Source organism: Etheostoma cragini, chromosome 12 (assembly GCF_013103735.1).
Source record: "Etheostoma cragini isolate CJK2018 chromosome 12, CSU_Ecrag_1.0, whole genome shotgun sequence".
NCBI classification, from domain to species: domain Eukaryota; kingdom Metazoa; phylum Chordata; class Actinopteri; order Perciformes; family Percidae; genus Etheostoma; species Etheostoma cragini.
In genome coordinates this window covers 5,982,338-5,996,359 of record NC_048418.1, presented here as the reverse complement: position 1 = coordinate 5,996,359, position 14,022 = coordinate 5,982,338, and the positions used below count along the sequence as shown (strand labels likewise).

The following is a 14,022-nucleotide window of genomic DNA, read 5'->3' as shown; positions in this document are numbered from 1 at the left end:
GGCATAGACCAAAGTGCCACAGGTCGGTGGATTCAAACCCAGGCCCGTTGTTCAGGACTCATTCTACACTTCGCCTGAGCTTGATGTCGCCCTGACCATATTTCAAAGAAACTTATAGAGATTCACATTACTTTGCTTCCTGCAAGAGGAAGTGTGATGTCAGGATCAGCTGCAGAGCGGCACAACCGAGGCTGATCAGGACTCAAGAATACTGAGCCGTTCTAACACCACAAAAGCAGCACAAGGTTTTCCTTCCTCCGTGAGAGAGGTTGACGTGTTCTAGCACCTCCCTGTAACTCCATCACCATCCCGTGTCTGTAAAGACCTAGTTGGGACTCCCTAGACTGACTCGCCACTCCATGCCCTGTAAACTGCTTTACCCTCTCCTCTTATTAGTTCTGAGCTTGTAAAAAGCCATTTAGCCTTGATTAGCCTGCTAGCTTATAAAGTGGCTGTGGACTCTGGGCTGGACGGGACTGGACGGGGGTTGTCCCTAAAACAAGGCTGTCTTGTCTCTTTTAACAGCTCCATTAAAGCCCTTTGTTGCTCAGTCGAGCACAAAACTCTGCCAAGGGTGGCTTTCTTTGTCCGAAGTGAGTTTAAAGATCGGAGGTGGAAGTTTTACTCTTGTTTTCTCCCAACACCCACCTTTCTATTGTCCTTTCTATCTCTACTATGAATATTCATTTAGCACAGCTGATTCATAAAATACCACATTTATAAAAAGTTGTTTAATTTCCCAATGCTATTAACAAGACAAGTTAATCTATCTTTATGCGCCTGTAGCCATCCAAACAGGGGGGACGGGGAGGTGGACGGGGAGGTGGAGGTGGAGGCAGCAGGGGGCGGCGGAGGTGCAAAGATTTAATGGAGGTTAAAAGAACAGCAGGATGATTTCCCAGGGCCAAGGAAAGGAAAGACAACTCTCTGGGGCTAGATGTGACACACAGAGAGATAAACTGCCTCTCAACCAGCAAGAACCACGAGTAAAAATCCTTGAGTTTAAGCCCTTTATGCTGTGCCGTGTGTCACTGATTTAAGCTGGCTCAGGGGTTTTCAACCTTTTCAGTCTTGGAGCCAAGAAAAGAAAAAAATATATCTGGCTTAGCAAACATGTCAAGTAGACTTACAGAGACAAGCTAACAGTTCAATTTGGGTTACAGCCTAAAATGTAAGGTATTCAGTTTAGTGTCAGAAAATATACAAGAATTGTCTGTGTGAGTTGGCTTCTATTCAGCGTAGCAGAAGGTTTCCACGAGTGTGGGCTCCAGGGGGAGATTTAAGTTTACACTGCTTTAAAACAAATATACGGCACACACATTTTACCCGTTTTATGCAGCTGTATGAATGCAGGTTTTGGTGGTGATAAAACAATGTAACATGTGCTAAGTCATGCTGTTGCATAACTAAAACGGGTTAACAAACCAAAAGTTGTGAATCACACAGTGTCACAGGCTTGGGGTTAAACACTCTCAACATTTGTAAGGAGCTCAAATTAGTAACTATTAGGAAATGTTTAATTTAGACCTGTATTAGCTAAGAAGGCAGAAACACATAGCTACCACCCGGCATGTACAGTATGAAATGTTGGATATATATGTATCGAAAACATTTACATAACAGATGTAGCCTATTTATATCTTCAGAACTCAAATCTGTGTATTTAACCAATCTAGATCTGGAATGAGATGGAAAAAAACTCTAAACCCAAACCTAGAGTTCAGTCTACATCTAATACATAACGCCCTGGACTCTCTTTTTTGGGTATATTTGTTGGTCAGTACACCAGACTGAATATGTATGTCTCACTATCAGATTATGGCTCTGGCCTTGTAGGTTTTAACTGAAGATGTGGCCTCGATCTGAAGGGCTGACATCATAACAAACCAGAAGAACCAACACTGAAATATAACTTCCATTCACGCAACATGCTGCTACTCCAACTTAGTTCCTGGCCAACAGGGCTGTTTCGATGGTTTGTCCATGTATGTATATATGCGGGTGAAAGAGAGTGAAATTGCATTGCATTCCCATCTCCAGTCACCCCAATGGCGACAAGCAAGAAAGAAAGCCTGACAGAGACAGATAGATGGCTGTGCCTCCCCTCTATTTAGCGCTCCATCCCCAACGTGTGTGTGGCTATTTTTCATTTCATTAGTGTGTGTGTGTCTGTGTGTAGCTGAAGACCTCCAACATCCATCTCAATCGGCCCCATGTCTTAATCTACTGTCTACCTACATTTTGGCCTCTCTCTCTCTCTCTCTCTCTCTCTCTCCAGCAAATGATAAAACTATGTCACAACTAATTCTAAAAACACAATATTCTAGCAAACATTTGTATCCACCAGGTAGGGAAATTATCTCACACGCGCAGGTGCTGTGAAAATAGCAGCGGTAAATCCCTTTAGAGCATGCTGCACCCTGTTAACCGAGGCCTTAACTACACTGACACACCATGATAAAACATTTAAGTCACTATTGATTTCCCCAGCTTCAGCCCGATCTCTCAGTGTGTGTGTGAATGTGTGTGTGTGAAGGCGTCAGATTGCAAAGGGGGGGGGCATTTTGTACCAGCTCGAGAAAAATTAGGACAGGGGAAGGGAAGAAAAGAGAAATGTGAAAGAAAATAGTGAGAAAGAGAAAAAGAGAGAGAAAGGTGGCTTAGCGACAACAATGAAGAGAAGAATCAGAGGGGAAAAGGCACAGAAAAGGCAGTGAGTGGGCAGTGTGTGTGTGTGTGTGTGTGTGTGTGTGTTTGGGGAGGGGGAATGGAGGGTACAAATCTAGCTTCATCACTTCCAAATTGAGGACAGATTCAATTATGTGCAGAAACCACATGGAAATCTCTCCGCATTGTTCCAGCTGGAGCACCAAATTTGGCAGCAATCGCATTGGCGGCATTGGAGGGGCCATTTATCTTGGAGGGGAGAGAGCGTCTCAGGCGTTGTACATGTATATATATATGTGAGTGTGTGTGAGCTCATTTATCTTGCGGGGGATTGAGCAAGGGAACGAGGACGCCCTGGGAGGCGACCAGATCATTACCCATCTGGGATCAGAGACACAGAGATTTCACTAACGCGCACGCACCAACACACACAGACACGCACACGCACACACTCGCGCACACACTCGCGCACACACACACACACACACACACACACACACACACACACAATGTATCAATGTAACGAAAGGAGACAAATCTCATTTTCATTTGGGGACGGAGGGGCACAGAAGCTCCACAAATACGTGCATTTATAGCAAGCGGAGAAGAGTGAGGCAGGGAATTGTTCCAGCTAGCTGACTGCTTGTTCCAGTGCAATCATTCAGCATCTAGTTGGCTCTCCTTAAATGGATACTTAGATTAAGGCATGTTGTGCTGCAGGGGGCCACTAAGACCTCAGCCAGAACATCATGTAACCACAAGCACACAAGCCTTTTTGTTCATAACAAAGTCATAACATCCCATTTTCTTCAGAAATTCTTAGAATTTAAGGTAGCCCTCAGCAACGAGCTTCCGGCGAGAAAGATGATTCCCACAAAACTAATTCTTAATTCTTCTTGACTCACTGATGCTAAAATTGTCCATGCTATGCTAACCACCATGAGGAGGGTGCCTTTTCCTCATCATAACATACCATACGTGTGTGCATGAGCAACTCAATTAGCACTGTCTCACCTACCTCTCTGTCTCTCACGCACAAAAACAAGGACAATCACAGCACAGACTACAACTTATCGAATGCATCCCCTCACTTTAGTAAACAAGGACACACACACACACACACACACACACACACACACTAACACAAACACACACACACTTCTTGCCTTGCAGTGCCATTTCTGATCAATACACTTCAAGCTGCTCCGCTTACTCACCAGCCATCCCATCTGCTGATATTTGATATGGGGAACACACGGAGTGTCGATTGATTTATTTAAATGAAGCATTTATCGCGTCAAGCCTTTCCAGAGGTGATGGGGAACATACGTAAAATACATGCAAACAGCACAAATATTGATTACAATAACACTTCTAGTAAATATACAGTTAAGACAATTCTGCCATTAGTTTCCTACGCTGCTAGCCAATGCAGCCCTGACTGAGGTTTCCAATAACAGGAAAAACAACGCAGTGAACACTCCAATCATTTATACCGTAACATTTTGCCTAAGGAAATTGACTGAAGAGGGAAAGGTTACTAAACTGAGATGAGAGTGATGATTTTTAGGGGGGTATTCTTAAAAGGCACTTCAGGTGGACAAAGGAAATCACTTTAAGAAATAAGGTCTGGGATGGAAAGCAACAAGCAGACTGACCCCAGTTTTGTGTGTGTGTGTGTGTGTGTGTGTGTGTGTTTGTGTTGGTGTAATCACATGGGGCAAAAGGACAGGAGAATATGCCAGACATGCAGAAGCAACCAATCAACCAAATCCCTCTTTGCCTACCGACTTTGCTCTTGCAATGATGTGACCTCTATTACCCATGCAGGGGACAGTGTGTGTGTGTGTGTGTGTGTGTGTGTGTGTGTGTGTGTGTGTGTGTGTGTGTGTGTGTGAGAGAGAGATTGTTTACTTGTGGCAGAATATGGATGAGGAGATGGAAATGAGGGAATTACAGAGTGCTGGCCTTTCACACACGGGTGTTCTAATGAATAGAGCAGTGTGTCTGCTTGTGAGGGTATGTATGTTTGAAACACAGTTGAGCGAGGAGACTTTTTTATTAATCTTTTCTATCAAGCCTCGAGCTGCAGCCATATTTACAGGTCATTATTTCCTTATTAGCATTTCTGCTAGGGCTGCCTTCTAAACGTCGGTGATTCAAAGCCCTCTTAGTCAAATCTCATTTTGCCAGTTGAGTCACATAGCACTTTTTTTAGCTGTCATTGTGCATAGAGCAACACTGGATAACTGCATAAAATGTTATATATACCGCTACAAACCGAGTCATGTCACAAAAAGACCCTAACTACAAAAGTTGGAAGCAGCCAATCAGGAGGTCATAAGGATTTTCATAACTTATACATTTTTATGTCATGGTAAAAAAAACTGGCGACTCAAAGTTGACTTGGAATTTTTTGGTGCGGCTTTACTGGTAAACCTACAAAGTCTTATTGAATTACTAGTGTTCGGTGTGTGATGTCAAGAGGATGTTCTACTTAATCGTAATTTTATATTTCTAGTTGTTAATAGCGCTTCCATTATTTATTTATTTTGAAAGTTGTTTTATGGTTAATGTGGTGATCCATCAGTAAAGATCTACCCAAATTCAATATTTACAGTTAATGAGAATAAGAAATGGTCCTTTTCCTATTCATTTGTGTAATTTTGACCACTGTGGGACATGAGGGTAGTTGTTTTTGACATTGCCATGTTTGTCCTCTTGTCCACCTGAGTCTACTCCCCAAATCCAACTGGGAGTCAAGATATAATCATAACAAAAAATGATCAACAAACAAGGTCTGAAATCTGAACGTCACCTGTATTTATGCCACGTTTGATGTTCAGTGTCACTGTCTGCCAATCTGAAAGTGTTACTGCAAAATGATGAGAAAACAACTGTTTACCATGTTCTTGTGTCTCAGTATATGAACGGTGTGGTTGTAGGCGTGTGTGTTCGCCAGTGTGAACAAACACTTGAATGTGTTTTCAACCTGCTGTTTTGAAACAAGTGTGTGCCTCGTATCAGTGTCTATGTCCCATTAATGATTTGAAGGGAGCTCTGTGATCTGGGAGAACACAACTGCAGTAAAAATCAACAGCCGGAGACCCTCCCTGTCTCACACAGTTCAGTTTTTTGTGATAGTTTTCACAAAAAACTGAATCCATACAACAAGCATCAGTAATGACAATCTATCTACAAGTCGACTCTCCCACAAGTACAAAAACTCATCACAAAGTCATCAGAGTGCCATGAGAGTGCGTCCACACATGTGTGTGACCTACTTTTCGATCTCGCTGTTTTTACAGGTGCGTGGTGCGCAGGAGGAAGAGGTGGAGGATGAAGGAGTGCCGGGGTCTGTCTTGCTGCTTTCTCCGTTGCTCGTCGAAGGCATTTCTGTAAACACACAAACGGGTGGCGGGGTTAACACTGGATGGTGACTCTTCAAGCTGCGATAAGCATTCACACACTTCACTGCTACTGCTAAAAAAAAGAAGAGAAAAAACAAGGATATAGGGCAAGACTTGCAATTCTAAAATCCTAGAAATACATTTTGGAAAAAAAATTGTATTTTGGCCCTACTTACCATCGCTGGCCCATTTGGAGAATTCAGGCGTTATTCTGTTAGAAGGCATCCCACCGCTGCAACACAGAGACACAAATGTTGGTATGAGAGGAGCATCAACGGTGCATTTCGTTTTGTCCGTTTAGTTAAGTTAGTAAGGCTTCATACTTGAGCACGGCTCCCCGTAGTGCCTCCCTCTCCCTGGCCTCTCCTTGGTCCTCTCCGGCTCCAGAGCAGGGGATGATATCGGCTTCGGTGTACTGGGCCTTGCCGTACTCCAAGGTGTCGTCCCCGTCCACGTCTAGGTCAGCGTCGCTGTCTGCTGCGCTCTCCTTAATGCTACACGTTGCAAAACCTGTTCCTGTGAGAAGACGATAATTGTTAGCGTGAAATATGACTACTTTGTCACTATAGTGGGAATAGGGGAACCCTAGGCATTAGGGGTGGGAATCTCTGGGAACCTTACAATTTGATTCCCAGGCCGATGATTAGATTCTAAACAGATTATCGAAGCATCTCGATATACTTTTTTTTTTTATACATACATATAGTTTGTTAGATTTTGACATATACAGTATCCGTCACACAAGTTTTAATAAAATGTTTTGACTACTGAGGTTTTTAATGTGTAGTCCTTCCATGCTTAAGCCTTAAACATGCTTGTGAAAGTCACCTTCTCTCACAGTAATCCTCCATGTCACAGGATCAGTCATGTTTAAAGGTGGAGAATTGGCTTCTTAGAACATGAAACATGAGGTGGTCAAATATAATGTATAATGTGCAGATGAACAGCCTCTATGTGTTTTGCCTAACTATTGTATTATGTCTTATTAGACTGTGTGTATACATACAAAACCTTATTTTTTTTGTTTTTCCTGCATTCTTGCCTAAACTATGTTGTTGTCCATTATCCTATCCTCTTTTGATCACTCTGTTTTCTGATAAGTTTATGTCTGGAGACAGTAACTTTTAAATAAAAATAAACAAGGTAAAAAAAAAATAAAAAATTATAATAATTGATTATTAACTTATCAGAATCGATTATCGAATTGTTCCAGAGAGCATTGCGATGCATCTAAGAATTGATCCCCCCTCAGCACTACTTGGTATTATATTTAAAGTGTAACATCTAAATGTATTCAGTATTTAAAAAGATGCTCTTTTGATCAGGTCATTAGTGATATGTGAAGCCTACACTGGAATTACTTTCACATACAACTGCACAACAACCCTTGGCTTCCTCACTTATAATTTTCAAAAACACAGTGTGGTGAGGTTTGGTGCTAAAACTGATATGTTGCCTTTTAGGCATTAGTTATTATGTTGTATAGACTTTTTTTTTGGTCAAGCTTTTATTTTGACATGTGATTGAATACAACATGAAAAAAGAAATACATCACAGCTGCAGGTTCCCATATTTTAGGAAAACTTAACAATATATGCGATTTGTGTCTTTTTCGCTTTACTTTTCACTTCTGCCTCGCCTAAATGTCATAGTAAAAACCAGTCTCTCCTAGAGGTGTGAATCTTCACTGATCTCCCGGTTGGATTATGAGTATCATGTCAGCGATTCGATATCTTGATGCGTCAAATACATTTTCCTGTTATAGACATAAGATATTTAATTCATAGTTTTTCAAGCTTCCGAAAAAAAACCTTCTGCAGTGCTCTAATACGAAATAAAATGGATACATAAAACTAGAGCACTGAGCCCATGGCACTTCTTGAATGTGCAAAACGTTACAGGCTAGGTAAACGGAAAGATTCTTAGGCATACATTAAATTGAAACATAAAGAATCAATCATGACCCGGCCGACTATCGAGGCAGCATCGTCCATTTCCACGATTCGATGCATCAATTATTTGATTCATTTAAACACCTCTAGTATCTACATCAATGTCTAATGTTAAATGGGCCGGCAAATATAAGTAAAAATACATTTTAATATTTTTTTAAATCACCGTGCATAAGGGAGGAATCAGAAAGCCTCTTTAAGAACCCTATTAACCACTTTTAAGACAACCTGAAGATCTTAAATTTAGCTCAGTCTAAAGTTGACTTTTTCCTGACCAATTACAAATTCTGCAGATGGAGGTAGACAAGAAAAATTTGGTCTGAGAGACGAAGGTGACAAAAGAGACAGCGTTTCAGCAGGAGAACTGATGAAGACGGACACCTCACCCATCAATCTTTGAGAGAAAGAGAGGGAGAGTATGGCAGTGTGTGTGAGCGCGTGTGAGTGGCACTTCTATAAACCCAGTGATGAACGCCCAGACAAACCCTTACCGCTGCCTGACTGCTTCCTTCAGCTCCACTTAGCCACAGAGCAGGCTGTGTGTGTGTGTGTGTGTGTGTGTCCGTCACTTAGAGGCGTCACTTGGGTGTTTGTTTGAGACTGCCTGTCCCTCTGTCACTTAGACCCTGTTTCTCCAACCACTTGAAGGTGAGCGTGTGTGTGTGCGCGTGCAAGTGTCTGTCTTCCTGTCACACACCGCATCTATCTACCAAGCAATGGTAGGTAAGGTGTGTGCAGGAGTGTTCAGGTGTGTAAGTTACTTACTATTTGGAGGTAGCTAGGTGTGTTTTGTGTGTGTGTGTGTGCGCGCGCGCGCATGTGTTTCACTTGAGATGTGACTCTGAATGTGTCTGCCTGTGACAGGCCTGACAGCCATCTTATTTACACCTATCCCAATTTCTACAAGCTCTCAGCTGGACTAGTGTTCTCTGTGTGTATGTAACATGAGTTTGTGTGTGCGTGCGTGCGTGCGTGTGGGACCAGACACAAGCTCAACAGAGTTGACAGCTATCTTATTGAACCCCCTTGTCCCAGTGTGCTTGCAAGTCCTGATACTTGACTTCCTATAACAGTTGGTCTCAGTGCACTATAGTGGCACACTGCACTGTGGCGTCGTCTTTGTCAAAGTGCAGACCAGCCGCTAGGGCTCGTCTCCAAGGATCTTCTGGGATTTGCTTCATCTCAGTCTTAACTGTGTAATTTGTTTCCCGCTTACTCAAGAAAATGATTTTAAAAAATGAGGAGTGAGGAGAGCGAATGTGAACATGGAACGACCGGAAGCCGCCATGATTAAAACGCGCCACCAATGCTAAGCCGTTTTACAACAGGCCCATGGTTTTTAGTGATCAAATAAAAATCACCCTTTAACTTTTATTTGGTCTCAGTGGCAGAGGGGGACATATGGGAACAACGGCTACGCAGCGTAAATCAAGCATTCTGCTGGCTCTGCTCGGCTACGGAGGCTGTAGTTTTTCAGGGCATGGCAGAAGGTGAGCAGAGCACATAATACATTATACCGTCTGACGCGGTGAAACGGTTGGACTTTTTATTCCTATTTTCACTGGCTTTAGTTTGGTGATATAGTGGAAAGCCCGGTGCTTTCCCTCCCTCATCCACCATCAAATACCTTGTTAACTGTCTCGTTTGCACACGTTGTCACCTACAACACTGTGGTGACAGAGTCACATGTAGAGTCCATATTTAAGTTGATTACATGAGGTGGGACCAATCGTCCTCATTGATCTTTCTGCCTTCTGCATTCAATAATTGAGAAAACAAAAGTGACAGTGAAGAGATGACGAGAGACACGCACCCGTTGAGAATTGGAACTGGGGACATTGCCGTCTCAACCTCTAACACATGGGTACGTTCCAAAATCATTGCATTGCCCATCAACCCAGTTTCACAACTAGGTGGACTGTGAAGACCTCTAGCCCAAAGTACTCACAACAACAATATTTAAATGGACAGTTTCCATAGAGGACTCTCAGTAAGTGTATAAAAGCCTCCCATTTTAAATGATGTCCTTACAGATGGACCTGATGCTGTATTTTCTTATTGATGCATGGCCTATTTTGGCACGTCCACACTATACATGTCTTCAGTGTTTTAACTGTGAGCATATGTGTGGCCTGTTGTGTGTGTTCCCAGTGCTTCTATCTGTCCCTCTAAGCAGTCTTGGCAGGCCAATCTAATCTGGCCAGGGAAAGGTCAGCCCCACTCTAACTGCCTTTCACTCACATTATGCACCAACGCCCCCCCCCCCCCCCCTCTTTTTTCTTTACCTCTCTTCCCATCCATTCCTCCTTTCCTCACCTTCTTTCTCCCCTGTTTTGTGTCATCACTCCTTCTTTCTTACCTTTATTCTTTCACATTTCTCCCACGTATCCCCTTTCCACTCATTTTCTCTTGTTGACAGTTAGCTTTTTTTTTTTACGTCTCTTCCACCACCCTTGATCTCTCTATTTGTCTCTCTACTCATGTATCACTTGTTCTCCCTCTCATGTACCAGTCCACAATTTCCCCTCTTTTCTGCTATACAGGCATGATCAATACACACACAAACCGACTCCTACAGGGCCACCCTTCTCTGTCTCATTATCATAACCATCTCCTGAATTCCGTTGACTTTTAACATACTAACTACACATTTTATCCTCAGAGTTACATGCTTCATGGCAGCAACACCGGAGACACTCAATCTACATACATGTCACCACTACAACACTACAAGTACAGATGTGAAGATGCAGACAGGATCAAAGGACTCATCAGACTGACTGACAACGTGGATCTACCGATCGGCCGACCCCGGCAACATCGCGTTACCATAGCAATTATCGGGACCCTCTAAGAAGCAGAGAGGAGGGGAGTTAAAGGCCATCGCACTATCTTTCTGCCATTTACAGGTCAGAGAGAGACGGGGAAAGGGACACAGACACAAAGGCATGAGACGGCCATCTTTGAAGTCCATTTACAAAGCGCAGATTTCTCCTCTTCTCAATCCCCTCTGGGCCATCTCAACCCGCAATAATCCCCCTCTTCTCCTCCTCTGTCTCTCAGGACAGGCTGATATCAAACCTCAGGATCAGTCTGCCGGCCTCCCTGTCTGCCTTCCCATCTGTCTGCGGCTAAACAAACAGATCAACTATTGTGTTCTAAACTTGGTAATGCCACTAAAACAGCAGGAGTAAACACTAAAGAAACCAATAGGAACACGATATATTAGGAACAAACGCAACTAAATAGAATGTACACTACCGGTCAAAAGTTTGGGGTCACTAACATATTTCCATTGGACTCCATTATAGACAGAATCCCAGCTGAGATCAGTTGCCTTGTTTTTTTTTAACCAGGGCAGCAGTTTCCAGATTACATTATGTGCTTACATAACTGCAAAAGGGTTGTTTAATGTTTTCTTAGTTAGTTTTTTAAAATAATATCACATTAGTAAACAAAATGTGCCTTTGGAACATTGGATGAATGGTTGCTGATAATGGGAAATGTAGATATTGCATTAAAGATCAGCCACCCACCCAGATAAACTGGTATCCTGTCTATAATGGAGGGAAATTGAAATTTGTAAGTGACCCCAAACTTTTGACCGGTAGTGTATATCATTAAAATCTAATTCATCATTCGCCATCATTGCTTTTGGTACTCCCACTGTACTTACTGAGCCAACAGCTGAGATTTTGATCATTGAGTTATAGTCATAAATTATACAAGAATGGCAGATATTTGCAGAGTCCAGTTCTCCAATGTAAGGCTTTGTTTTTGTTCTGTTGTTTCATATACCTTTTACTAACTAACTTTATATATTTTGGGGGGTTTTGGGATGTACTCACTTCCTGTACCTAAGTAGAAGTACAGATATTTGTGTTAAAAAAAAATACTCAGATAAAAGCAGCTGATTTAACTTCCTTACTCAAGTAAAAGTTACAAAGTACAAGCTTGGAAATTTACTTAAAGTATAAAAGTAAAGGTAGCCTTGTGAATGACAACCCTTTTTTATGAAAGCTACCTGGACCACACAAATGTTACCAGAGTACTCTGCGTGGCGTGCGCCCGCTCGCGGTGTGAGATTCGTGTCCGTGCTATTCTCCGACATGACAACCTCTTTTACAAAACTAAAGTACCGAGCCAATTTTGTAAAATTTAAGGAGTAGAAAGTACCGATATTTGTGTTAAGATGTAAGGAGTAAAAGTAAAAAGTCGGCCCAAAAATAGTAGAGTAAAAATATCAGTAAAATCTACTTAAGTACACTAAACTAAATTTGAATATCCCACACTGGGCTCTGGGAACTTCCTGTAGAAACTTCCTACAAGTATTCTAACAAACTTTTCAAATGACTACTCAAAAATGCCATGTTGGCAGATCTCTCTGAACGTCTGGTCAGGGTTGTTGACTTATATTTTGACTGGATAGTTCCTGATTTAAATCTACATTTTGCTAAATTTAGATTATTCTAGGTGTAAGCTTTTGTGCTGCTTATTTTTAAGACAACATTTAACAATTGAGGACTTAAGATACTTCTGTTAAATAAAAATAATGGTCTTGTTTACAAGCAGTCTACTTAGACAGTGATACATTTTCAAGATGTATCACTGTCTAAGTAGACTGCTTGTTACCTAACCTTTGAACGGACATATATTACAGGCCTTGGGTTTGGGAAACATTCTTGATATATACAAGGTTTGATCAAAATCTGAGACTGTATTCAACTACCTGCAATCCCATTTTAACCCAGATCACTGAGAGTGCGCAGGCACCTTCCTGAAAAATAGCCTACATTAATTAAAATATAAATTTCATTACCAAGACACATACATGCATCTACTGGAATAGAGAAGTGTAAATATTATCAGAGGCCATCCTCACTTTACAGTCGGCTACTAGCTACGTAGCTGGTAATGTTGTTAAACTGTGTGTGAACAGAACCGTGCCGTTAAATCACCGGTTTCAGGTACGTACGGTACCGTCTGGCCGGTTTCAAGGTAACGGTAGGTAGCTAACATTAGCAGATAAGCTACTTGAAAAAAAAAAATTCTAGGAAACACTGCCATATTTACATTTAATTATCAAACCAAGCCCTGCTTAAGCACCAGTATGAACCCTGAAAATATACAGTATATAAAAAAGAATTGTTTAGAAATCAGTATCCAACTCAGGTCTCATGTTGCTGCTAGTACAAAAGAAGCTAAAATGAAAAATTTGTTGTAACAAACTATTTCCTCCCTTAAATATAGACTTTTTAGTGTATCCTGCAAAGTTAAAAGTAAAAGCCGGATGCTTTTTTAGCTCATGAAACCAAGACTTAGACAGACAGACAGTCCAGTAGACAGATAAAGAAAGCTCTGGGTCTGTGCTGTGGGTCCTTTCAACCTGACTAAGCCGGTGCGAGACACAGGGAAGTCTTCCCTCACAGAGTTGAATCATAAACTGAGCTTGTTCGATTTTTTCCTTCCTCCCTCCCTCCCTCTTCCCCCCCTTTCCCCCCCTTGAAAGGGCCTTGTTCCCTCTGCCTTTCTTCCTTGCGCTCTCAAAGGGAGGGAAGGATGGTGGCACTTCACAGAGGGATAGGCCTTCTCTTTATCCCGCCAGCTGAGGAGACCCCCTGCAACATCTCTATATCCGTCTAGCCCGCCGCTGGCTCTCAAGAGCCGGCTGGACTCAGTGGCAAGTGTTAGAACCACTAAGCTTTCAAGACAAAATCCACCTTCTGAGCCTTCTGCCGTGTGTGTGTGTGTGTGTGTGTGTGTGCGCACGTTTAAAGTTGCTCTCTCCAGGCCACCTCAGTTATCTGTGTCACATCACACGGTGCCCTATTACAGCAAGGCAGAAGGGTCCTGTGTCTGCTCGTTTAACGCCGTGAAAGAGAGATGGGCGGATGGAAGGCGCATGGGGGAGATAGATGGACGGGTGGCAAAAGCTACCTCCCACCACACGAGCTCTTCTTTGGCGAGGTTTAGTTGAGATTTCAACATTGATC

General features: G+C 42.4%; 1 protein-coding gene across 1 annotated transcript in view; it reads right to left on the bottom strand.

Moving 5' to 3' along the window:
- Positions 1–14,022, bottom strand: part of rnf220a (ring finger protein 220a) — a 147,147-nt gene that overhangs the window by 10,230 nt on the left and 122,895 nt on the right. Inside the window, exons 9-11 of the mRNA XM_034887403.1 lie at positions 6,401–6,593; positions 6,254–6,309; positions 5,952–6,063 (exon numbers count right to left, since the gene is read on the bottom strand). Of these exons, the coding sequence (XP_034743294.1) occupies positions 5,952–6,063; positions 6,254–6,309; positions 6,401–6,593 (361 nt within the window). The remainder of the gene's footprint in view (positions 1–5,951; positions 6,064–6,253; positions 6,310–6,400; positions 6,594–14,022) is intronic.